The sequence below is a fragment of the Gossypium hirsutum genome, chromosome D02 (genome assembly GCF_007990345.1).
Source record: "Gossypium hirsutum isolate 1008001.06 chromosome D02, Gossypium_hirsutum_v2.1, whole genome shotgun sequence".
NCBI lineage: Eukaryota > Viridiplantae > Streptophyta > Magnoliopsida > Malvales > Malvaceae > Gossypium > Gossypium hirsutum.
Genome location: NC_053438.1, coordinates 65,389,723 through 65,414,394, shown reverse-complemented (window position 1 = coordinate 65,414,394; position 24,672 = coordinate 65,389,723). Strand labels below are relative to the sequence as shown.

Below are 24,672 nucleotides of genomic sequence, written 5' to 3'. Positions count from 1 at the left end.
TTTTCATTTTCTTAGTGGCTGAAAAACTCTCTCTCTTACCATTTCGTCTTCTGAGACTTCTAGTTTGGCTCCCTCATCCTATTTTGCCTTCTCAACTCATATTTACTGTTCATTTTAAGTTATTTAAATAATTATTTTTGAACAGAGGTTATTTCCGTAATTAAATTTTTTGGGTGATTTGGGTAAAATAACCTCTAATGACTATTGACTAATCCCACCGTTTCCAAAAGAATTGGGGTTTCATTCGTTCAATGTTCCACCGAGACAAGTGCAGCAGATAGTCCATGAAGATTTGTTCTGGTGTCACTAGTTTATTTTCTCCTCCACTACAGAAAAAATAAGTTAAAATCTATCATAAGTTATTATACTCTACAAATTTTGAATTTAATCCCTATACATTTATTTGCACAAATGTAGTAGTCTATTTTTCAGATTTAAAAATTTAGTTTTGATTGTTGAAAATGTTAAAATTTTTTTAAATAAAAAAATATTTACTTAATAGCCATGTAACTAAAAAAATAATGTTATAATAAATTTAAATTTAATAAAATAATCGTAACAATGCAACAATTAAATTTAAATTTTTAAATTTAAGAAATAAAATAACTAAATTTAAATATATTAATGATAAATTTTAAATTACAATATTGAGTACACGGATAGATGATGACATGTCGGCAAAATTTGGATCTCTTTTGTGCAAAAAAGTCAAAATATTAATTAAGATAAAATCAAAGAAATAAAAGAACGGACAGATCGGTCGGGCCACCTCCTGCCAACCTCCTCCTGTCAACATTGATGTGCAAATGGACTAATGCGCAGGCTACAGCTACATCTCATGATAATGCATCATCCATTTACACCTTTAAGGATAAAAGCCATAGGGAAAGTAGATATTGACAGTCTACTTGTCTGCATCTTCGAACCCTTGAGTTAAAAGAAAAAAGAAATCAAAGATACAAATGGTATCGACGTATATCCAAAGGCCACGTTCCTTCCACTATAACGAACGTTCTCCTTGCCGACAACATTGTTTTTTTTTTTTTAATTTCAACTCCTCAAAGTCCAAAAGAGAAGAGATCCAATCTCTCTCTGTTCATAATCAAAGCTTCTTCTCCATTCTCTGTGATTGAAGGAAAATAAAATGGATAAGCCTTTGCTGTTTGGAGAAACTAGCAATGGCGGTGGAAGGCGAGATCGTTTATATCGTCGCTCTGAAGCTATTACGTATGGCTCTCATTACCAAAGAGCAGCTGCCCTCGTCGATCTGGTCACCTTCTATTTTCCTTTTTTATTCTCAATTTAACTTTTCTATCTGCTGTTCCGAGATTTGTCTTTCTTTTTTCTTAAGCTTGTTTAAAAATGATTGATTATTCTTCCTTTTAACAAATTTTGTTTTCTTTTTCTAGTTATGTTTCTAGATTTAGTAGCTTCAGGATAATGTCTTTGAAAATTATTTATTTATCTATAGCATGCAGAGATCTCTTTAGTATATGTGAAATATGAATAGAAGTGCTCCGAAAAGAAAATTGAATAGTAATAGTTTAGTTTCAGATGTTACTTATTTGAGATTTTAAGATTTCTTTTTTTTCCCAGTTTGTAATCAAATGCAGCAATACTATAGGTATCGATTCATCACTTACTGAAAATTTGGCATTTTGATTTAGCATTCGAAATCATTGAATCTCAGTTCTTTTTTGGTAAAATAGTATGATAGGATTTTATTAATTTGCTCTTTTTATCTGTATTTATTTATCATTCCGCCGTTTCAACGTTATAGTTATCCTATCCTCTCTTTGACGAATATTTAAAAGTTAAACAGTACCTGAAATAGGTAACTCTTAACACAATACCACTACAATTAGTAACAAAATTCTAGATTTACCCTTTTATTCAAATAATTGACAAAAAAAAAAAGAAAAAAGAGAGAACTTATTTGGTTGACGTGATTTTTGCAGGCTGAGGATGGTGTTGGTCTGCCCGAACAAATTCTTGATAAATCAAGCTTTGGAAGTGCTGCAAAGTTCTACTTCATGTTCATTAAATTTGATATTATTTGGACCCTTAATTATTTTGCATTGGTTGTCCTAAACTTTCTTGAGGTTTGCTTAACTTTTTTTTTTTGCTATCATTTACATTAAATTTCAATGAGGTGGTGCAAGGTCTTTTGGTAAATCAGGATGGAAAGAAAAAAAACCATGGAAGGACAAAAAGAAATGCTCTAGAAATTTTATGAAGATGATTATCTAATTCTGAACTTGATTGACTCTTTGCAGAAGCCGCTGTGGTGTTTGAGTAGTTCATATTCTTGCAGTGATAGGGACTACTTTTTTCTTGGGCAGTTGCCTTATTTGAATGCTACAGGGTCTCTTATATATGAGGTAAGGTAATATAGGTAGATATAATTTCTGTGAAATTCTCCAGTTTATCACGCCACACAAAAAAAGTGGCTGTTATGCTTGTGCGATCTTATCCATCTGATCACTCTGAGTTGTGATATATAGCTCAATACAAACATCTTGTACCTAAAAGAAGGGAGTAAGACAAAGCAGTGAAAATTTGCTGAGTTTTGACTGTATGCATGGTTATAAGTTAATTGCAAGTTAGTTTGCTTTTGTGGGGATATATTTATATAATGCATATCTTTGGTGGCTTTGGTCTTGTGTAAGAGTACCCTGAGAGCATGTGCTTTCTATAGGGTTATACTCAAGTGACTGAACCGCTGTTTGCTATATGCTATTTGCTATCTGGTGTAAAAGAGTAGTGGCTTCCAGGAATTATCAATTTAATGCGTGTTCAATCATATTAAAATCCACTAATAACCCTTTGGTTTTCCATTGTTATGCAGGTCGTGACTCTCGTTCTCCTCGCTATACATACTATTTTCCCAATTTCCTATGAAGGGTCCAGTATCTATTGGAAGCGTCCTCTTAATCAGATAAAGGTACTTGCATTTTATTCTATTTTGGATAACTACATATCCCTAATCTCTCTCTCGTACTGTATTCAGATAGAATTCTCTTATGGATGGATTTCTTGAATGTAAGGAAAAAAAAAGTTAGGAGACAAAGAATGACAAGAATGCCATTCCAAAACTATACTCTTCAATGTACGTTTTATACCCATGTTAGACCTGTTTGGGACTTCTCAAATGCACTTGCATATTCTGGGATGATACTCTATATGGTGTTAGACATGTATACTGTCTGAAATTGCCCAAATCCAAAATGGTGTTTATGCTTTGTGCAACAGTCACCTATTTCCGTAGGCAATCATAGTATATACATTAGTAGCCTTTCAAGCTAAACTCGAGTTCGAGATTCAATTATATATGAGAAAAGTATTAACAACCTCACAATAACTTAATACATGTTTTAAAATTTTGAACCCAGTATTTAAATATGATCCCGTAAAATTTAAGAATGCATGAAATTTATTAATTAAGTGAATTTGATTTTGGAAATAAACAAAATACTCAATTTAATTTTATTATATTTTTTAAAATTTACTCACATTATAACATTAAGAACAACAAATGAGAGCGTATCCAGTAATTTTGGCAACAATCTCTTTAATTTTTGTAATGCTAAAATATTACCTTATTTTTTTTAAATTAAATCGATGAAAAGAAATTCATAGGTGCATTTTCATATAAATAATTGAATTATTCAAAATTACATGCATTTAGAGATAAATATTTTACCCAGCACTACGCTTGTTCGACTCGTAAAAGGCAAAAATTAGGATTCAAAATTAAATTATAATTTTTATGATAATAAAAATTACTTAGGACATCATGTTCTCAAAAACTCAAACCTTTATCAACATAGAATTGAATCGAATATCGTTTCATCTTCCCAAGTTTCTATACATAAACTATGAACACGGAATTAAACAATACAAAAATGGTATTCTTCTTCCATTGACATTTGATATCAGCTTCAGAAAAGGCAAAAGACAAGAATAAAGAGATAAAACAAAAGATTAAATCAATCCTATATCCTTGACTGACATAATTTACCTTAAAAACTCTATACTTTAACCAATCCCACTTATATGATTTTCTGTTTTCCTATACATAACTTAAAGCTTACTTGGAACCAAGTCATTGTATTGTATTTCATGTAATTTTTTGAAGCAGATCCTCATCTCCTCCATCTGCATTGAAGGAATAGATGTCGACCGGGGCCACCGTGCAACCCATGGCATTCTGCTTGGTTCTTTTATTACAAAAGGAGCCTCGGTGTTTGTCTAAATAGATTACAATCACGGTGATATCGTCGTGAAAATGGCGCCTTATCCCCTTTTTTATTTTCTTGATGTCACTGTATCTCATCTCCCTTTTCTTTGCAACTTCCTCGACTCCAACATTATGATCAGTTGACAACCAGTGGGAGAAATTAATTCAAAAAATTGCAAGGCAAATCTCTGTTTCAAATACTAACTAATATTTCAAGCATGTTAGCCCTTCTTTATTTGATCATTAACAACAGGCAATTCCGGAATCCAAGCAGGTTATATCGATCATAATTGAAAAAACAATAATTTATGCACAAGTTCAGACAAAGTATGTTACCATAGCTGAACTCTACTGTAAATAGGTCTCGGAAGTGATCCTTTTGGTAGTCCAAGTGCCGCTTCAACACCCTCAAGCATGCTTGTTTTCACCTTTTCCGCTGTTTGACTTGGTATATTTTCCTGGTAATGCAATTCGAAAAACTTATACATATCTGACAAAACCCCCAAACTACTATAGTTTCAAACACAATATAACAGTAATATCACCAAGGTTCAACATAGAGCGGGATAGTCCACGAGAATCACAAAGCTTTTCATCGGTCCAAAACTAACCTGAGGAACCTTGTTTTGTTTTCCATAGGCTGCGGTGCTGAAAAAAGTCCAACAGTGAGGACCATTACTCTGAGAACCCAAAAGCTTCAGTGAATTGTTTGCCATCCAAGATACGGAATCAACTCCCTTAACAAAAGCTCCTTGAAATGTCACTTTACCATCTCCCATAGGAAAGGGATGCTCGAATGCTGCAAGAAGTGCCCATATTGAACTCAAATCTAGCCTCTACAAAAAAAAAAAAAAGTTGAGAACATATGGCTGCAGCAAAAATGAGAATATATCCAATAACAAGAACAATATACCTTCATTTGTCTAGCAAGTAGAGGTAATCCTGATGAAGCAAGCAAGCGATTTGCACATTTTCCTGTGAAATGCAAGAAGCCATGTCACACGGACTTGGTTGTGATTGTTGGATATGGGTATGAGTCAAAAACAGGTATGTTCGAAAATGTATTTTGAGGGTCATATCCCTGTACCCATGTCCGAAAATGTCTAGCAATCATTGAATTGCATGTATGTTTAAAAAGATCATACAAATTATGCATCAAAAATATATGTTATGATAAAGAATCATACCCTTCATCCTTCGTACCCGAATATCAGTGGCAAGATCTCGAGTACTGTCCTATAACCTAAATGGTTGGCTTATTTAGCTTTTAAGCCATCCTTTGTATGCATACACTTTTTGTATTCCTACAAAAACAGCTTGTTTCTAACCTCCAAGCATACCTTGATTTGCCCCCAAACAAATACCGAAATATGTCATAACGTGAAATTGTTACCTATTATCTAGAACTTTATCTGCATGGTCAGCCCTATCTAGATCTTGACTGTAACAACAATAGTAAAATGACATTCACAGCTCATTCAGTGCATGCATAAAATTAAATCCTAACCCTATTACCATAAAATCATAAAATAACACTCCTAAGCAAATTTGAATTGAAAAAATGGGACAGAAGAAAAAACATAAGTATTGAGGCACAAAATTACCATTATGAGCAATAACAATTGCATCAAATTCCCCACGAGGTTTTCCATTCTCGCTCAAGTGCCACATCCCGTTAAATGGCTCGAGCTTACTTATCCAACAAGGTCTCACTACATTGACCATAGAAGTCTGCACCAAGCATCTAACTTACTCAGATATAACCACTGTTAAAATGTCAACCCAATTAAGCACTTGAGACAATAGGGTCCAATAATGAAAGGCACCACTCTAGACAATTAGTAATTTATTTGTTTCACAAAGTATAACCTTTCCATTCGACTAATAATAAAGCTTTAAAAAGATCAGAATAAGCAGCAAGAACGAAAATGAAGGTGATCACCTCAGAAAGCAAAGAGTCGGCTAAAGGGCGCATCCCATTGACACCTATAAACCTTGGTGGTGATGAAGGAAGAGGAACAAACCGGCCACCTAATTCAAGCTGACCAACTAAACCTTGCCATTCTCGAACCAAGCCTTTCTCCAACCAATAATCAACTAGCTTGGAAAACCGAGAATCACTGACAGTAAAAAACTGAGCAGCATGGTCAAATATAAGTTGTTGAGGATCAATGACTCTAGTTCCCATTCTTCCTCCCAAACCATGCATTCCCTTTTACGGCAAAAGACAACAAGAAACCACATCACTTGCAATTATCCAAACTACATTATGCAATGTTAATGCAAATGGTTGAACTTCTAAACTTGTCCTCCCATAACTAAACTATTGAGCATTAAAAAGAAGAACGGTACCGGAAAATCACATGAAAGGGTTGAATTATATAGCTTAGGCATGCCAAATTCACAATTTAATTTCATTGAAGACTGGAGTTTCTCTTAACAGAAGAAGAATATTTGAGTGCAATGAATACACAAACAAAAAGAGGCCTTCTCTTCTTCTGTCATATGACAAGAAATTTAGAGACAACTATTCATCACAGAGATTAATTGAGCAACTCCAAAGTTAAATTTATGCATGAGTTCTAAAACATACTAACAAAATGAATTTCTTTCTATAAATTAAATGCATTGTTTTTATTCAAAAAAAAAAAATCCAATTGTCATATACTCATGTAGGGAAAAGAAAAACATTATTACAAGAAAAGAAACATTTTTAATTCATTGATCAAAACACCCTAAAGAACAACAATAACCCAAATTAAAGCAGCACGAAAGGTAACCAAAGGAACCAACCGTGTCAAAAACAGTGGACTTAACACCTCTTTTCTCCAAGCTCAAAGCACAAAGAAGACCAGCCATTCCTCCACCAATAATCCCCACGTGAGGGTCAGCTGAAACACCAGCAGTGAACTTGACCTGCTCCTGAGTGAAGGTTTTCTTGAGAATTGACCTCCTAGAAGTCCCATATGGTGTTCTTTTCCTGTTCCTTGAAGTGGGTCTTTGTGGGTTTTTGGAGGGTTTTTTGGGTTCTTGTGAACTGCAAATTATAGTTAGAGGTTTTGGGGGTTTAAAGGATTTCTGGGTTTTGAGAGGAAACAGAAATGAAGAAGAAAAACTGGGCAGAGCCGAAGGTGCCATTGTTTCTTTTTCTTTTTGGAGGGAGCGACAACTAGCAACAATCTGGGCAAAGAAATAAGGAAGGAAATCGGATGAAGGAACAGAAGAGAAACAAGGGGATGGGGGGAGGGCAAATCAGGGAGGTGATGCTCAATCAGTAGCTAATCTGGGCAAAGAGGGGGAATAGAAATCGGTGGTTTTCACCGATTAAGAAGGTAATGGATTAGATGCGTATTACCAATACATCAAACCAAACGACGTGTTAGAGAGGTATTAGGTGGGGCCCACCGCCAATACACCCAACCAAACAAGCTGTTATTGTTTCAATAAAAGATGGACTTTGTGGTCTTCTATTTTTTTTACCTCCATAAACCACCAACGTGCAAGGAACAGTGGTTAAAAAAAAGGTGCAAGGAACTGCTTCTTGTAGATGATGTTTGTCATTGATCATTACTTATGATTTGATATTGGCTTTTGCATGTTGTATTTTGATTTTTTATTATTGTCTTTCAGAGGGGTTAAAATTGCATCTTTTGCTTATGGAATCCTATGAATAGAATTAACTATCTTGATTCCCCCCTGATGCTATCCACATGGTTCTCTTCAGAATTTAGTTTTGCTTTGCCCTTCTGTAATTTTTATGATGTAGCCTAACAACGCATGTTTTGGTTCTACTTCCAGGTCATCTGCCTCTTAATTTTGGTTGCAGATTTACTGGTTTATACTCTCTATTTGTCTCCAGTGGCAGTGAATTCTCTTCCGTTCAGGGTTGCACCTTATGTCAGAGTTATTCTTTTCATCCTAAGCATTAGGTAGTGACTGACAAAATCTTCACTTTCTGTTTCTGTAGAAAATTTTTGTGTGTATATGTTTGTATTTTATATGTTCGACAGGAATCTATCTGTTGATGTGCATGTCCAGAATTAAGCTTTAAGTCTGCCGAAAATGTATGCTTGTGGTTTGTAGATGTACGTGTGAAATTATGCATCACAAAAGATAACTTGGAACTACTGAGCATATTTTTCCATTCATTACTTGACCTGATCTGAGTATCATATAGATCTATAAGATTATCATAGAGAGAGCTCAGGGATAATTAAGCTAAGGTTCACAACAAATAAAAATGTAACTAGTTTTAGACGAGTAGTTGATCTCCTTTTACCTAACCTCATTGGTTTTTGGGCTAAGGCTAATTTGGTCTGCTTTGGGGTGCACAAATTGACCGTTTATAGATTGTTATGCCCGTAATTTAACTTGATTCTTCAATATTTTCAGAGTTTTTTAGCTTTTTGACAACCTATTTAACTTTGGTCTCTAAATCTTGATTGCAAATCACGTTTTCGTTGTAAAGGTTGCATATTCTACCGACCATTTTTTAATATCCATGTTTGAAGGAAGTTGTACTCTTTTATTCTCCATGATTTCAGTTGATGTTCATTTAATCTTTTCCCCTGCTTTGTTTGCTTAGGGAACTACGAAATAGCATCGTCATTTTGGCTGGAATGATTGGAACGTACTTGAATGTCTTGGTTTGTATACTCTCTTAGCACCATACCAGCCTGCTGTATTTTAGTTTTAAACAATATGTATTTGCCTTCTGATCTGGCCCAAATTATTGGTCATAAGTAAATATTGCTTACGTTTTCTCTGAGAACATAATCACTGTCTCATCTGCTTCCATTGCAGGCTCTGTGGCTGTTATTTCTTCTGTTTGCTAGTTGGGTAGCATATGTTATGTTTGAAGATACACAACAGGGCAAATTGGTATTTACCTCATATGGTACCACGTTGTATCAGATGTTTGTTTTATTCACCACATCCAACAACCCAGATGTATGGATACCTGCCTATAAGTAAGTTTAGAGTTAAATGGTGATTTTTATTGAATGATTGTAATATATTTGGTTGGAGTTATTTTTCTTTAATGTAAACAAATTGGTTGGATGGTGTTTCTTCCCCCCATAGAGACAAATTTTTACATTTATAAACATTTCAAGAAACATTGCAATCTTATATATTTCTTAAGTGCCTGCTTGTTCCACTCGTTTGTTTTGCAGTGTATAAAATGTTAGTTGCTTTTTTTCCTCTGTAATGATCATTTTATGCCATGTCCTATCATTTTTCTTTCACTGGTGATTACAGTAAACTCATCCAGAGTTCAGCTTTATTTATACTCTTTTTTTTTGGATTTATAATAAGTAAAATCTGCATTTCTTAAGAAAGTCAGGGTTATCTTCTGTTGTATGCTTGGATCATGTTACAGCCTAAATTCTTTTTGATAATTCCTTTGATTTTTTTTCTATCTTTCAATCTTTTGGCTACAGGGCCTCACGTTGGTACTGCCTCTTTTTTGTTCTATTTGTCCTGATTGGGGTCTACTTTGTCACAAATTTGATCCTTGCTGTTGTATATGATAGCTTCAAAAGCGAGGTTGGTTGCAAATTCTCTTTACTTTTACTCTGATGAAGACTGGAGAAAGATGCCAATTTAATCTGCAATATTCCTTTTATTCTTTTGTTGTTGTATGATCAGTTATTATTTGAATATTGCCAATGATGACTGTCACTTAATAGAAAAAAAAGATTGAACAGATGTGCTTAAATCTTCTTTTCTTGTAGCTTGCAAAACAAGTCTCTGAGATGGACCGAAATAGGAGAAGTATATTGTGTAAAGCCTTCGACCTTATTGATGATTATGTAAGTACTTTATTCACTTATTGGCCAAATATCCCTTTTACATTCTAAATTGCTCTGTGTGAATACTGCTGTCTTTATTTACAATATATGGTTGCTAGAAACCTTTGTATGTCAAAGTCGTGCAGAACTTCATCTCTGCAGTCTTTTCACATTGTGATCTGGATGTGGAGATTTTGCAATGTCAAGTATATGATCTGGATGTGGAGATTTTGCAATGTCAAGTATATAGGATTCGTTCACTATATCTTTTTTCAAAAGTCCTTCTATAGTACCTAATTAGAAATGTATCAGAAAGATAAGATGAATAAAGAGACTTATGATATTGTCTATACGTCTAATTAGAAAGAGAATGGATGGATAAAGTAAGACCAGGAAAGATAGCTTGGGGACACTTCTGGTAATTGAGCATCTCAAAGATATAATTAGATTACTACCATCAATCTATCATGGTTTCAGATGTTTGAATTATTATGTAAAGTTGATAAAGAGAGAATTTTTATGTCCTCGAGTTTGGTGGTTGGATTATTTGTTTCATGTTTATATGTTTGACTTGATTTATTAATAATCTATTCAACTTCAAATATTTTATTTATGAATAGGTCGACTTATCCATGAATTGGAAGATCCCACCATTCGATTTATCCTATAAATTTTGCCACATTAGGTGGATAAAAAGTAGGGACAAAAAAGTTTGACAAGTAGCATTACTCCTTCACAATACAATTTTTTTTATTCGAGTTGTGAAAGGAGTATTATTATCCTTCCTTTTATGCAGCCGCAGTCAACTTATATTTAACTTGTTTGTCTGTCATCATGATTTTTGAAAAAAAAAATTATTGCTACTTTATCGATGTAGCCAACCCTACATTTCAGGAAAAGGCTAGTATGTGGTTATGTTTTTGTTTAAGTTTTCTGAATGTTATATCAGGGCTCCTATTCTAAATGCAGAATGTTGGGTTCCTAAACAAAGAGCAATGCATTCATCTGTTTGAAGAACTGAATAAGTACAGGTATTAATTACGTCACCATATTTAATGTGTTTGTTGAAGTCAAATTCCTTCTTATCTCTTGCATTGTGTTACGTGATGGAATTTCGAATAGAAAATGAAGAAGAAACTTGTAGAAGAGAAGAAAGGTTGAGAGAATTCAGAAATAAGAAAATTTCCTTGTATTTTTTGCATAACCGATTTGCATGCAATGCATGCATTATAAAGAAATAAACGACCCACATGACGTGGAGTTTTCTGTTATAACAAAAATGCAAAACGCCCCGTATGACTGAAAACCCCAAAACTCTCCGTTTTAATTAAAATTTCCCACGTGCTTCTTGCTCACTTTATCAGCTCATAACAATACTCCCTACCCGCACAACAGCCTTGTCCTCAAGGCTGGAAATGAGGAAATTTGGTTTGGATTGTAGACAAAGATTCCCACGTCGCATCCTCTGGAAAGGAATTAGCCCATTCGACCAGCACTTCGGTTACCGCTTGGTTCCCTTTCTTGACCATCCTTCTGTCGATAATGCGAGCAGGCTCTTTTGGTAAGGCACCATGAGCATCTACCACAGGCAACTGAGTTTGTGTTGGAGCAGAACCCACATGTTTCTTCAATTGTGAGACATGGAATGTAGGATGTATACGTGAATGTTGGGGAAGTTGCAAAGTATACGCTACTGCCCCTACTTTTCGGATTACTGGAAAAGGGCCAAAATACTTTGGGGATAACTTTTGGTTGGAGACCTTCCGAATCGACTGCTGCCTGTAGGGTTGCAACCTCAAATAGACCAAGTCACCCTCCTGAAAACATCTCTCCGAGCGACGTTTATCTGCCAATTGCTTCATACGGGCCTGAGCTCTCTTAAGACAGAACACAAGTAACTTCCTAGCAGCCTCCCGACTTTGCAAACTTCGGTCCACAACTGCCACAGGAGAGGCCCCCGCCAAATAGGGCATGTGAGTGGGAGGAGGCTGACCATACGGCGCCTCATATGGTGTAAGCTGGATAGAAGAGTGGTAAGAGGAATTATACCACCATTCTGCTAAGGACAACCATTGAGACCAATGTGCAGGTGTCTCCCCCGTCATGCAACGCAAATAATTCTCAAGACACCGGTTTAAAACCTCGATCTAGTCATCCGTCTGAGGGTGGTAAGCTGTCGAAAGTAAGAGCTTAGTGCCTGACTTCTGAAAAAGCTCTTGCCAAAAATTGCTAACAAATATTCGATCCCTATCCGATATGATAGAATCGGGCATACCATGAAGTTTATAGACCTGATTAAGATACTCCCAAGCCACATGCTTAGCCGTATACGGGTGCGTCAATGCCAAGAAGTGGCCATACTTAGTAAGATGGTCCACCACGACAAGAATGGAATTTTTCTTATTTGAATTGGGCAGCCCTTCAATGAAGTCCATGCTGATCACCGACCAAGCTCTATTAGATGCGGGTAAGGGCTGAAGAAGGCCAGGAGAAGCCACTGACTCACTTTTGCATCGCTGACACGTGATACACTCCCGAATCCACCTTTTGACATCCGTAGTAAGGCCCTTCCAGTATAGCTGGCTCGAAAGTCGTTTCCTTGTAACAGTCACCCTTGAGAGGCCCCCCGATTGCACTAGCATGAAAGTGAAGGAATAAGTCGTGTCTTAGTTGTGGAACTCGCCCCACCACTATCTTCCCTTTCCTGAACAAGAACCTCCCATCCCATGAATATTTTTGGTCCGAATTCTGATGCTGCTGAGTGTGTCTAATAATCTTTTGTAGTCGATCATCTTGAGTGTAAGACTGTTGGACCTGTACCAAAAGACCCGAAATAACAGAACTCGTAGTAAGTTGATAATACTGACCCTGTGCAAGCTGCGGTTGACGAGAAAGAGCATCCGCAACCTTGTTGTTGATTTCTTTCCTGTATGAAACTTCGAAATCGTATCCTAGCATCTTAGCTACCCAACGTTGCTGGAAGGGAGTAACGGCTACCTGATCAGACAAAAACCGCAGACTCTGGTGGTCTGTACGGATTTTAAAATGGCGACCCACCAAATACGCGTGCCACTTGCGCACTGCCAATAAAACCGCCAACATTTCTTTTTCATATATTGATAGTGCTTGATGGCGCACCCCAAGAGCCTTGCTAAAGAAAGCTATAGGACTCCCTTGTTGCTGCAAAACCGCACCGACTCCAAACCCACTTGCGTCCGTATCTACAGTAAATTCCAACTGGAGATTGGGAAGTACCAATACGGGGGCTGAACTCACAGCTTGCTTGAGAGCTTGGAAAGCTTCAATGGCTTGGTCATTCCATCCCCAACAATCTTTCTTTAATAAACCAGTCAATGGCCGAGCAATTACTCCATAATTCCTTATAAAGCGTCTGTAGCATCCCATAAGTCCCAGGAAGCTACGCAACTCTTTCACTGAACTAGGGGTAGGCCAGGACGTTATACAATCAACTTTAGCATTGTCCATATAAACGGTCCCCTTAAACAACACGTGTCCCAAGTATTGCACTTGGAGGGAACCAAAACAGCACTTTGACCGATTAGCATACAATTGCTGTTCCCTTAGAATAAGGACTAATCGCAAATGTTGCATGTGCTCAGACCACGATGTAGAGTAGACGAGTATGTCATCAAAAAATACTAACACAGACTTCCACAATAGTGGCTTAAAAATAGAATTCATGAGGGCTTGAAAACTGGAAGGAGCGTTGGTGAGGCCAAATGGCATCACGAGGAATTCATAATGTCCTTCGTGTGTTCGAAACGCGGTTTTATGCACATCCGGTTCCCACATGCGAATCTGATGATAGCCGGACCTTAAATCCAATTTAGAAAATACTCTGGCTTCCCTCAACTCATCCAATAACTCTTCAATTACAGGGATGGGAAATTTATCCTTAACTGTATGCTGGTTGAGTTGCCTGTAGTCCACACACAATCGCCAACTACCATCCTTCTTCTTGACCATGACAATAGGAGAGGCGAATGAACTGGTGCTGTCACGAATGATTCCAGCTTGGAGCATTTCCTGAATGAGTTTCTCAATCTCCGTTTTCTGGCAAGCTGGATATCTATAGGGCCTCATTTTAATTACTGTGCCTTCATCAACTAGAGGAATTTTATGGTCGTGTCTTCTACTTGGAGGCAACTTTTTCGGTATTTGAAATATATCATCAAACTCCATCAGTAGCTTCTGAAGTTGATTTCCCTGATTCGTGTCCTCCGTGGTGCAAAGTGTCACTTGTGCAGGTGAGCTTAATATGGCAGTATATGGTCCCAATGATTTCCCCATAACAACAAAACATCTCGGACTGGATTCTTTACTTCCTGTTGCTAACGAACCAGGAACTATGCCTTGAAGAACACAAGGTTTCCCCCCTATGTTAAACTGCATAGTCAAAGAACTAAATTTCCAAACAATGTCGCCCAATGACAACAGCCACTCAACCCCAAGTACCATATCGCAGCCTTTCAAAGATAAAACCATGAAGTCAGTTTGGAAGCAGTGGTTCTGCACCTCCTACTTAACCCCTTGGCATAAACCCCTAGTTAACAAACAGCTTCCTTGGCCACCAAGACCTTCAATTGTTCCTGGCACACCACCGATAAGGACACTCTATTGACCAACTTACTGTCAATAAAGTTGTGTGTACTCCCCGAATCCACTAAGATAATAGCCCGAGCTGATCCCACTTGAGCCGCCACCCTCATGGTATCATGCCCTTGTAAGCCAGTGAGAGCATGTAATGAAATCGTGGGAGACTTAGAACCCCCCTCCTCACTCCCCATTTCCTCCAAGTTGTCAGAACACTCCTGGAATTCCTCAACTTCACCCTCGGCCATGGGTTCCAATAAGAATTGATACAATTGCGATTTCACACATTTGTGCCCTGCATGGTACTTAGCTCCACACCAAAAACACAGTCCCTTCTGTTTCCTTTCCGCCATCAATGCAGGAGATATGGTTTTGGATCCCGAGTTATTTGTCGATCCCCTAGTAGCTGACTGTGAGTTAGCAAATTTCATGGGAGAAGAAGGGTACCTTACCGTAGGTGAAGAGCTGGTTACCATTCTTTGTGAGCCGACTCCCAGCGTCGGAGATCCCTTTCCTGTAACAGAGATGAGTACCTCGATCTTTCTAGCTAACTGGAAAGCGTCCACCAATGTCGAAGGTGCGAATAAGTCCAAATAGTGGCCTATTTCAGCCTTCAAATTCCCCAGGAATATACTAAGAGCATATGACTCTGGTAGATGTAGTTGATTAAGCAGTTCTACGAATAAATCCTGAAATTGCTCAACGATACCTTGTTGTTTCAGGTTGACGAGCTCCCTCATCGGATCCCCAAATGATCCGCAACCAAAACGATCTCGAAGGCTCCTAATGTACGCCGGCCATGACAATATTTGCAACCCCCCATTTCTCTGCGAGTAGAAGTGATGCCATTCCAGTGCTCTGCCTTCTAAGTTGAGCATCACCATACGAACCTTACTCCCTTCAGGTATGCCCTCAGCTTCAAAAAACTGTTCCAATTTGGTCCACCAACCCCGAAAATCATTCCCATCGAACTTAGGACACTCCAATTGGCTGGTTTTCGTCGAGTCTCCTACCACAAAAGAAGAGTCCCTCACACGTACACTACCAACCTCCCGAACCAGGGGTTCCGACTGTCCTGGAGGTAAATCGGCAGTTTTGGGAAAAACCCAGGAGGAGCTCCCAGCACCCCCTTCCCTTTGTCAGCTGCAGCATGTAACCCAGTTGGTGGGGGCCTGAAATACTGCCCCAACAACGACTGTAGATCAGCTCGAATCTCCGTTTTGAACTCCTGACAGCGAGAGTCCAACTTAGCCTCCAAATGCGCAAACTCCTCTTGGATTTTGGAAAATTCCTGCTGCAAATTGCTCACCTCTTTCTGCAACCTTGTCGACACACCATCACCTGCCATTAGGAGGATCGTGATAGCTCTGATACCTTTGTTACGTGATGGAATTTCGAATAGAAAATGAAGAAGAAACTTGTAGAAGAGAAGAAAGGTTGAGAGAATTCAGAAATAAGAAAATTTCCTTGTATTTTCTGCATAACCGATTTGCATGCAATGCATGCATTATACAGAAATAAACGACCCACATGACGTGGAGTTTTCTGTTATAACAAAAATGCAAAATGCCCTGTATGACTTAAAACCCCAAAACTCTCCGTTTTAATTAAAATTTCCCACGTGCTTCTTGCTCACTTTATCAGCTCATAACACATTGATACATATTTCTCCAGTTTCTAGTAGGATTTATGGAAATTGTGCAGGTTCTGTTGAGTTTAAGTCATTTAAGGTTCGCATTTTTGGGGTAAAAGAAAGTGAATTATGTTAAAAAAGAATGAAGAAAAGATGCAGGGAGGATTTTCTTTTTTAAAATTTTAAGATGCAGGAATGATTTACTGTCTCAAATAAGGGGATATATGTGTAAGCATTATTAACAAGTTGTCTCTCTTGTTAAGTCTGTTTAGTGCATTGTTAAATCTTAATTAGGATCAAAGCATTTTGAACCAGAAGGAATTCAATCTCTTGTTTGACTGTCAAAGATTAGCTAGTTTTCTCTTTGTATCTTTTATCTTAAATCTTAAAAGATTTTATTTAATTAGTGAAAGCAAATTTATGTAGATGCATTTAATTCATCAGGTTGTAGTTCATATTTCTTGAGTTTGTTGTAAGTCGCTTAATGTATGAAGGTTCCTGATTTTATTGGCTTCTCAACCTCTTTTCTTTTTTTAGTTCTTCTGATATTGTGCATGCTAAAGTATGCTGTGAAAAATCCTATTCAGGTCTTTGCCAAAAATATCAAGGGAAGAATTTGAGTTAATATTTGATGAGCTGGATGATAGTCATGACTTCAAGGTATACTTATTACTTCACCATTTTGGTTTTATTTAAATTGGGCATTTTTTTCCTTTTTGTATATCAGTCAGTATATGCTGAGTTTTAACTTCAACGATACACGAGAAGAGATTGTAGTTGTTGAGATCAAATACCAGCATAACCAAAATTTTCTAATCTCTAATGAGAAAAGTGGGGGCAAAAAAGTTTGATGTTTTCTAATTTGAGAAAATAGATCGGTTTGGTTACTGTTTCTTTTATTGAAAAAATAGAATTTATTTTCCATCTTTGGCAGGATAACCTTACGGAGAAATCTGGAAGTTTGTGTCGTACTGTCGTTAACCAGTTGTAAAATTTCTACATGTTAATAAGGAATGAATAGTTTTCTTTAGAAGGGTATAAAAAGAGCCTTGTGTAAGTCATACATAAGAGGTCACTAGAATGGGAGAGAATGAGCTAATATTCTCTCTAGGTTTGGTGCTCTCTTTTTTTTGTTGGTCAGAAGCCAACTTCAGTTTTACTCGGTGTAGGAGTTCTATCAGGATGCGCATCAAATTGCCTGAGTTTGTGGGACTGAATCTGTACAGGGCAATAAACTATATGCTGGGGTTCATCTATAAATAAATGTGAAACCTTCTGCACAGATGGAAAGAGAAATGTCTTAGGATGTGAACATGGGTACTGCTGTTTATGTTAAGTGAAGGTGGTTCTTTTGGAAGGAAAAGAGCCTGACATATGGTTGATGGCTAACAAAGATAATATCTGGATAGGTTCATCATTACCATCTCACACTTTCCAGAGCCCTTTCAAATATTCGTAAGAATCTAGTTCTAATCTGGATTTGTAAACTAAAGCTGCATCTTGAAGCCTAGGAAAATGCAAGTTAGTTGCGGCATCGAAGGATCCTGAAGGACCAGCTGTAATATTCAATTGTTGTTTATTACAAGGCTTTGATTCCTTTCAGATGAATGAAACCGATTGTATGGGAAACTTTGGAGGAGCTTTCAATATATTTCTTCAGATCATTAAGCAACGGAGACTATAATGCTATTTTATTGTTTTAAACATTACTTGTTCTTTTCCATATCTTCTTGTATGCGAGCTCTGTCTTATATATCTTTTCTGCTCAGTGGATTGCCTGTTTGTACAATATCATTACTCTTTATTCTTCATTTAATGTAATTGTTTCTGAGTTTGATCTTTTTTCCACCTGTAGATCAACTTGGATGAATTTACTGATCTTTGCAATGCCATTGGTCTAAGATTTCAAAAGGAGGATGTTGTAAGTCCAATTTTCTATTAACCTTCTCAAAAACATGTTCATACGGATAAGATATTTATGACAGCAGAATCTTTTTATGATGTGCAGCCATCTTTGTTTGAAAGATTTCAAATCTATCGTTCACCTTTCTCTGAAAATTTGAAAGCCTTTGTTCGGGGTCCCTAATTTGGATACATAATATCCTTCATTCTCATACTGAATCTGTTTGCAGTTATCATTGAGACAACGGTATGCCTCTTAATGCATTTCATCTAATGAATATATTATATGTAATTTTCTTTAGCAATTAAGGTGCTTTTATTTCCTTGTTTCGTGCAACTAGTTTTACAATTTGATAGAACAAACAACTTGCATTTATCTGATGGTGATGTTGTCAGTTGTCCACTTTCATAAAAGGGACTCACACATTGGAGTAAAACTCTTTTTTGTCTCAATTTTAAGAGTTTGGAAACTACTTAGAACTCTGCCTCTGGCGTGTGCTGATTTCCATCTTGCCTTATATCATGTCCACAGTTGGGGGCTCTGATGAATTGTTTTGAAGCACATAATAAGATAGGGTTATAAATCAAAAAATATCTCAATCAGTACCCCATGAGTAATTGCTTAAAGTTTTCTGTTTTCTTTCTATATGATTAAATCTTGTCCCTTAAGTATTCCATTTTTCAAGAGGCACGCCATCCATTTGATACAAACTTCTTGGTTTTCTAGACATGCATCTAAATTACATGTAATTTCCCTTATATGTATATTCTAATTTGCTGACTGAATTAATTCAAAAAAAATAATTTGCTGACCGAAGAAAAATATGGCAATTTAATTCCGAGAATGTTGTGAATGCATCAAATTCACAGACTAACAAAGTGAAATATGAATGACCTGCAGAAGCTTTCTATTGCTTTACTACTACCATAGCTAGAGTCCAGCAATGTGATTCCCAACTTTAACACAGTTTCTTGCTCTTTTCAACATGGGATCATGTTTGCCACCTAAACCTGATTTGGAACTAAAATTATAAGATAGCTTAAAATTAAACAAGAAGCTTTTCAAGCTTATGCAATGGTCTGAAGATCTGACGCCTATGGAGGGGGGTACGGAAGTGGCACTACTGACACTGAGGAACAGGAGAGAAAAATGCTTATGCATTATTGACTAATAAATCAACAGAAGACCTTCCTGATCTGCTTTTACCATTATTTTTTCATTGTTGGATTGATTGCTGAACGAAGTGAACCCATTTTCCTTATTTTTGCTTCAGATCATTTGATTTCTAGGATACATATCGCCAAATTTAATTTCTGGGTTACAGACTAATTTCCCTGATATAAATCGGCCCGCAGCTTGATATTGCAAACAACTCTGGTCAGAAGGTGTGGCAGGAGGTTGAGTTTGTCTTTGGTACGTACCTTTCTAGTGCATGTCAAGATTTTTGAGCTTGTTGATTAACTCCCTGATTTTACTTAATTTTAAATTCATAAATTTGCATGATTCATTTAATGCTTGTTGTATGTTATTACTTACTATCTCATGGTGCTTAATGCATTGCTTATTATTTGACAGGCTGGATATATGTACTGGAAATGGCACTGAAAGTATATTCATTTGGCTTTGAAAATTATTGGAGGGATGGTCAGAATCGCTTTGATTTTCTTATCACATGGATAATAGGTAATTAATCAAGTTAAATCTTTGGTATTTTACTTAGATCTACTAAAGCAATCAATTTTATTTTCAATTTTTTTTGAAATTCTAATAATAATACTAATAATACAAATCAAATAGCACAATGAGCTTTCAAAAGGAAAATTTCAGAAATTATTTTGTTTCATGATCTAATATTGGATGACACCTTAATTTAGTTACTGATTAAACCAAATGTGAAAACTTGGTTGTCATTTGTGTCAACTGCCAATACTTGTAGAAATTAAACAGAATGCATTAATTAAATCCTTTAATTTTTCCTATTCTAGAGTTTCCTAGGTGACTGATAATAGAGGAGGGCATGGTTGGGAAATGACTTTTGTTGATGTTATTCCAATTTTTAAATGTCGACTGTTATAAAATTTTTAGGTAACCTGTAAAAATTGGAGATATGAAATGATTTTATTATGATCAAAATATTATTGAACATGCTGCTGCGTTATGTGGTTTTCCTCTGAAGTGAACTGCTGTATACATTTACAAACAGATAGGTACAAGTTGGGGAATAACCATGCTGTTAGGAGACTATCAAGCAATAATGCGCAAAGCTTATTATTATTATTTTGGAAATGTTTGCACATTAGGATAGAGCAAATGGCATGTGCACTTCTGCATGTTTTACATAAGCAATATTTGTCCATTCAATTTTGAAACATAAGCTTTTATTTTCTCTTTGGGTTAATACGTCTCTTTTATGTGTAAAAGAAAATGCTTCATTTGTCAATAAGCTGCTGAATTTCATTTTATTTAATTTGTGCTTGCAGTTATAGGAGAAACTGTAACTTTTGCATCTCCTGATGAATTTTACTTTTTCTCAAATGGAGAATGGTAAGGACAAAATATTCAAAGTTTGCGTATTAGATGCATCATTTTCTTTTCCTCTTATCATTCATCATTTATCCTTAAACATATGCTTTCTGCTTGTTATAAATAAATTCTAGTTAATATTGTTAGTTTTGGATGTCCCCTTTTCCTCCTTTAGTAGCTTTTACATATCCCATTTGCTCCCATTCTTGTCTACAGGATTCGCTACCTTCTTCTTGCCAGACTGCTAAGATTGATAAGGCTTCTCATGCATGTCCGAAGTTACAGAGCTTTCGTTGCCACATTCTTAACCCTAATACCAAGTTTAATGCCATATCTTGGAACCATATTTTGTGTCCTATGCATCTATTGCTCAATTGGTGTACAGGTACTATGGATATTTTACTTCCATCTTCATCTGCCTGCCTACCTGGATTTTCAGATGCAACATTCTATTGAAGTTACCTCAATATATCAAAATCTGGAGTAGTCATGAATTTTTTATCCTAAAAGAAAATGGTTTCGGATTCCTAGATATCTAGATTTCATAGTGGATTACTATTCAGTCTAATCAATGTTCTGATTATGTTACTAATGGAAATTATCACCATTTTTCTAGATCTTTGGTGGGATCGTCAATGCTGGGAATCCTGCTCTAGAAGCAACAGAACTCACTGATGATGAGTATCCTTTTTTATCATTTCTGTATACCCTTCTTATCTTCCCTTAGTATATTTTTTAAACAAACATAATGCATTGACAATCATGGCAATTTACAGAATTCGTAAATTTTGCATTTGGTTTTAGAGGTATATTAAGTTTTAACAGCAATTGAATTGTTAAACTGTATTAACATTCAGCGACTTTCCTTGACTATATCAGCTATTTGCTCTTCAATTTTAATGATTATCCAAATGGAATGGTAACACTTTTTAACTTGCTGGTGATGGGAAATTGGCAAGTGTGGATGCAGGTATTGCTTTTTTGCAAGAATTTCTTCATTTTGTTGTTTCTTTCAACGTGTTTTACAGTGTAGGACATTTAGAGGGACATCCTTGTTATATATGATCTTGATGTATGCTTCATTGGTCAATTACAATAGAATTATGCTATTTCACTTCTGGATATATTTCTCACTTCTTCTTACTGCCTCTACTCACTCGCAGAATAAAAGAATATTTTCTAAATTAGAGATGGCAATGGGTTAGTTTAAAAGTTATGGGAACCTATTCAAATTATAGCAAATTTATTTCTTTGAACTTCTAAGCATCTAAGTAAATTTGAAAGCAGGTGTACCACCTTTTATTATTCAGGATATTGTTTGATTGATAAGCTATGTTCACATTAACATAAAATGAGGCACAGATTCAATATGCATGGTCCATGCTGATGTGGGCAGTTCTAAAAATAGATGCATACAAAGCTAGGTCACAGAGACTTATTTTGTATTTTATTTTTTTGTTCTCTTTGTAACAGTAAACAAAAACCTTTTGCACCAATTCTTACACCAAAAAATTGTATATGCAGTTTTACACTTACAAAAGAAAGTGTAATTCTAACAAAAGGAGATAACTGTATAGAGGATCGCATAATAAATGCTTTTCACTTTTTGTTTGCTCTTAAAATGCTCTACTTATATTGAGTAAATAAATATACTTGAGGGAAATTACAAATCAGCACATTTTTTTTTCTCCAGAGAAGAGACTGAGGGATAAATTGTCTGGACTTTGTGTGGATTGGTTTGTTGCGTCTGACTTGAATACTCTTTCTCAGCAAATATCGCTTAAACTCTATGTAGTATATTTCAAGTTTTTGCTTCCCTCTATTACATTGAGGAATGATGTACTTTCTGGTCAAAAGTAAAAATGACCTTTAGCTTGGTCATTTGTAGCCATTCTTTTATGCAGGTTCTATAGAATTTTGCTTGCTCATGCATGTTCTTTTCTTTTTTTCTCCTCTTGCTCTACTCAAATGGTGTAACCATTCCCGGAGGCATTGATTTTTCATTCTCCTTCTGAATTGCTGTTACAGAGCTACAAAGAATTAACTGGAACTTCTTGGAGCCTTGTATATTTTATCAGCTTCTACCTAGTTACTGTTCTGTTACTTCTGAATTTGGTAAGTTACGAAATATTTGATCTTCTCACTGCCTTTTAACATTGTAGACATATTACTTCTGTATACTTCAATGCATTCGGGACTATTTTTAATTGTCATGCTGTCATCCAAGATGCATTGCATGTATGTTTATATGATGTTTATTTGTTTGTATTGACATGTACAAAAGCAATTGGATGCTTCTCACTCACATATGGTCTCTATATATTTGCAGTTTAATCTTTTTTCTTGCATTTTGTGACTTGGCAGTTTTAAAACTGATTCGACATAAAGGACTAATAGGAAAGAGAAAAGAGTGAAGAAGGGAGTAAGAAGAGCAAGTTGATTGGCCCTGAGTAGTTTAATAGTTCCACAAGTTAAATATAGCATCCCTAAATATAGTTCTTATTTAGATTAATTTATTTGAACATACCCAACAAGGAATATTAATTTAGTAATAAGATTAATTTAAGAGTCTGTTCATTAATCATCAATCTTTAGTTTTCTCCCTTAATAATAGATACTATATATTAAGTTTCAGTGTGACTACCCTGAATATGTCTATTTGCTTGATCACCATTCATCTAAATTTGAGTTAGATTTACTGATATATGATTGTTTCCTTGTTCTCTAGATCATGCCTTTATAATTCATGTTTTCAAGGTACGTTCAAGACGTTTATAAAAAGAACAAGAAAAAACTTATTTTTCTTCCTTTTGTAAATTCAGGTCGTAGCTTTTGTCTTGGAGGCATTCTTTGCTGAAATGGATCTTGAGGCATCAGGGAATAGTGAAGAAGATGACAAGGTTGGTACATTTTATAAACTCGTCATTAAATCTATACAAATTTATTGCAGAAGTTGGGAGTCTTCCAGGGGAGTTTTCAGGTTGGGATTGTAGCAACTTTTGCATTTTTGTTATTCATGAGTCTTCTTCAGCGTCATAAAGTTTTGAGGTTAGCATTAGTGTCCGCTTAACCATGGTTTATTAAGTCAAGTTAATCTATTTAGAAGAGTAAAAGGTCACTTCTAAGTAACAATGTATGCCTATGGGCAAATTGTCATTCCCATTTTCATGGCCGTTATCCAACAAATTAGTGTTAACATATCCATCTAAATGATGTAAATCTGATTGCTGATTTCATATTCCCAGGATGCCGGATCAGGAAAAGGTCGAAAAAGACTTGCTGGGTTTGTATTTTCTGTCCCGATATTTCTATAATTTTTTTTTCACTTTCACTCCATTTGTTTGATGTTGAAGTTGCTTTATCCTGGTATGATGCACAGCACAAAGACTCGTAGTCAAAGAGTTGATATCCTTCTACATCACATGTTGAGTGCGGAGCTGGATAGAAGCCACTCCTCAGCCTCCTCCGATGCCTAACTTGATTCCATTTCTTCTTCTGGTAAGCAAATTCCTTCTAAACAATAAGCTCTTGATTGAAGTTCATGAAGCCATATTCATTTGGGCTTGTTGAACTTTTAGGTGCATCACTTGTTTCAAGTGTTCAACTTCGTCGATGTACACCCAAGTCTGCTTGCAAAGATTTATCTTTTAGATCGAAACCAAGGTTGTGTACTAAGCTCCGAGATTGTGATAGTGATATAAATATTATTATATGATTGATAAATAAACTTGTTCCTTCTTCCCTAGCTTTAGAGATTATTCTCCCCATAAGAATTAAAGAGGTCATTTTGAAAGAGTATTTATTTATTTGTGCGCGCGCTAGCAAGCTAATGGAGGGGTAGTAGACTAGTGCAAAAGCCAAAAGCAACGCAATGATGTCAAGATGATTCGTCCATGTCTGTATGTAAGGTGGTGTTTAATGGTTGTATCTAACATCTATATATGATAGTGGTATTCAAGTTTTAACA

General features: G+C 36.0%; 1 protein-coding gene and 1 pseudogene across 1 annotated transcript; one reads left to right on the top strand and one right to left on the bottom strand.

The window, feature by feature from the left end:
* The first annotated feature begins 777 nt into the window (after nt 1-777).
* On the top strand, nt 778-24,672 carry LOC107909290 (two pore calcium channel protein 1-like; annotated as a pseudogene).
* On the bottom strand, nt 3,891-7,700 carry LOC121214788 (renalase). Its single transcript, XM_041089018.1, has 7 exons — nt 7,034-7,700; nt 6,183-6,452; nt 5,845-5,971; nt 5,154-5,215; nt 4,852-5,076; nt 4,577-4,698; nt 3,891-4,362 (listed from the first exon to the last, which is right to left on the bottom strand). The coding sequence occupies exons 1-7, from the start codon at nt 7,376-7,378 to the stop codon at nt 4,323-4,325; spliced, it is 1,191 nt and encodes a 396-aa protein (XP_040944952.1). The 5' UTR covers nt 7,379-7,700; the 3' UTR covers nt 3,891-4,322.

Coding starts and splice junctions, on each gene's coding strand:
- LOC121214788 (XM_041089018.1), bottom strand. CDS start 7,378: ATGGCACCTTCGGCTCTGCCCAGTTTTTCTTCTTCATTTCTGTTTCCT. Junction 5,972..6,182: donor CCGACTCTTTGCTTTCTGAG/GTGATCACCTTC, acceptor TGCTTGGTGCAG/ACTTCTATGGTCAATGTAGT. Junction 4,363..4,576: donor TACAGTAGAGTTCAGCTATG/GTAACATACTTT, acceptor ATAATGTTGGAG/TCGAGGAAGTTGCAAAGAAA.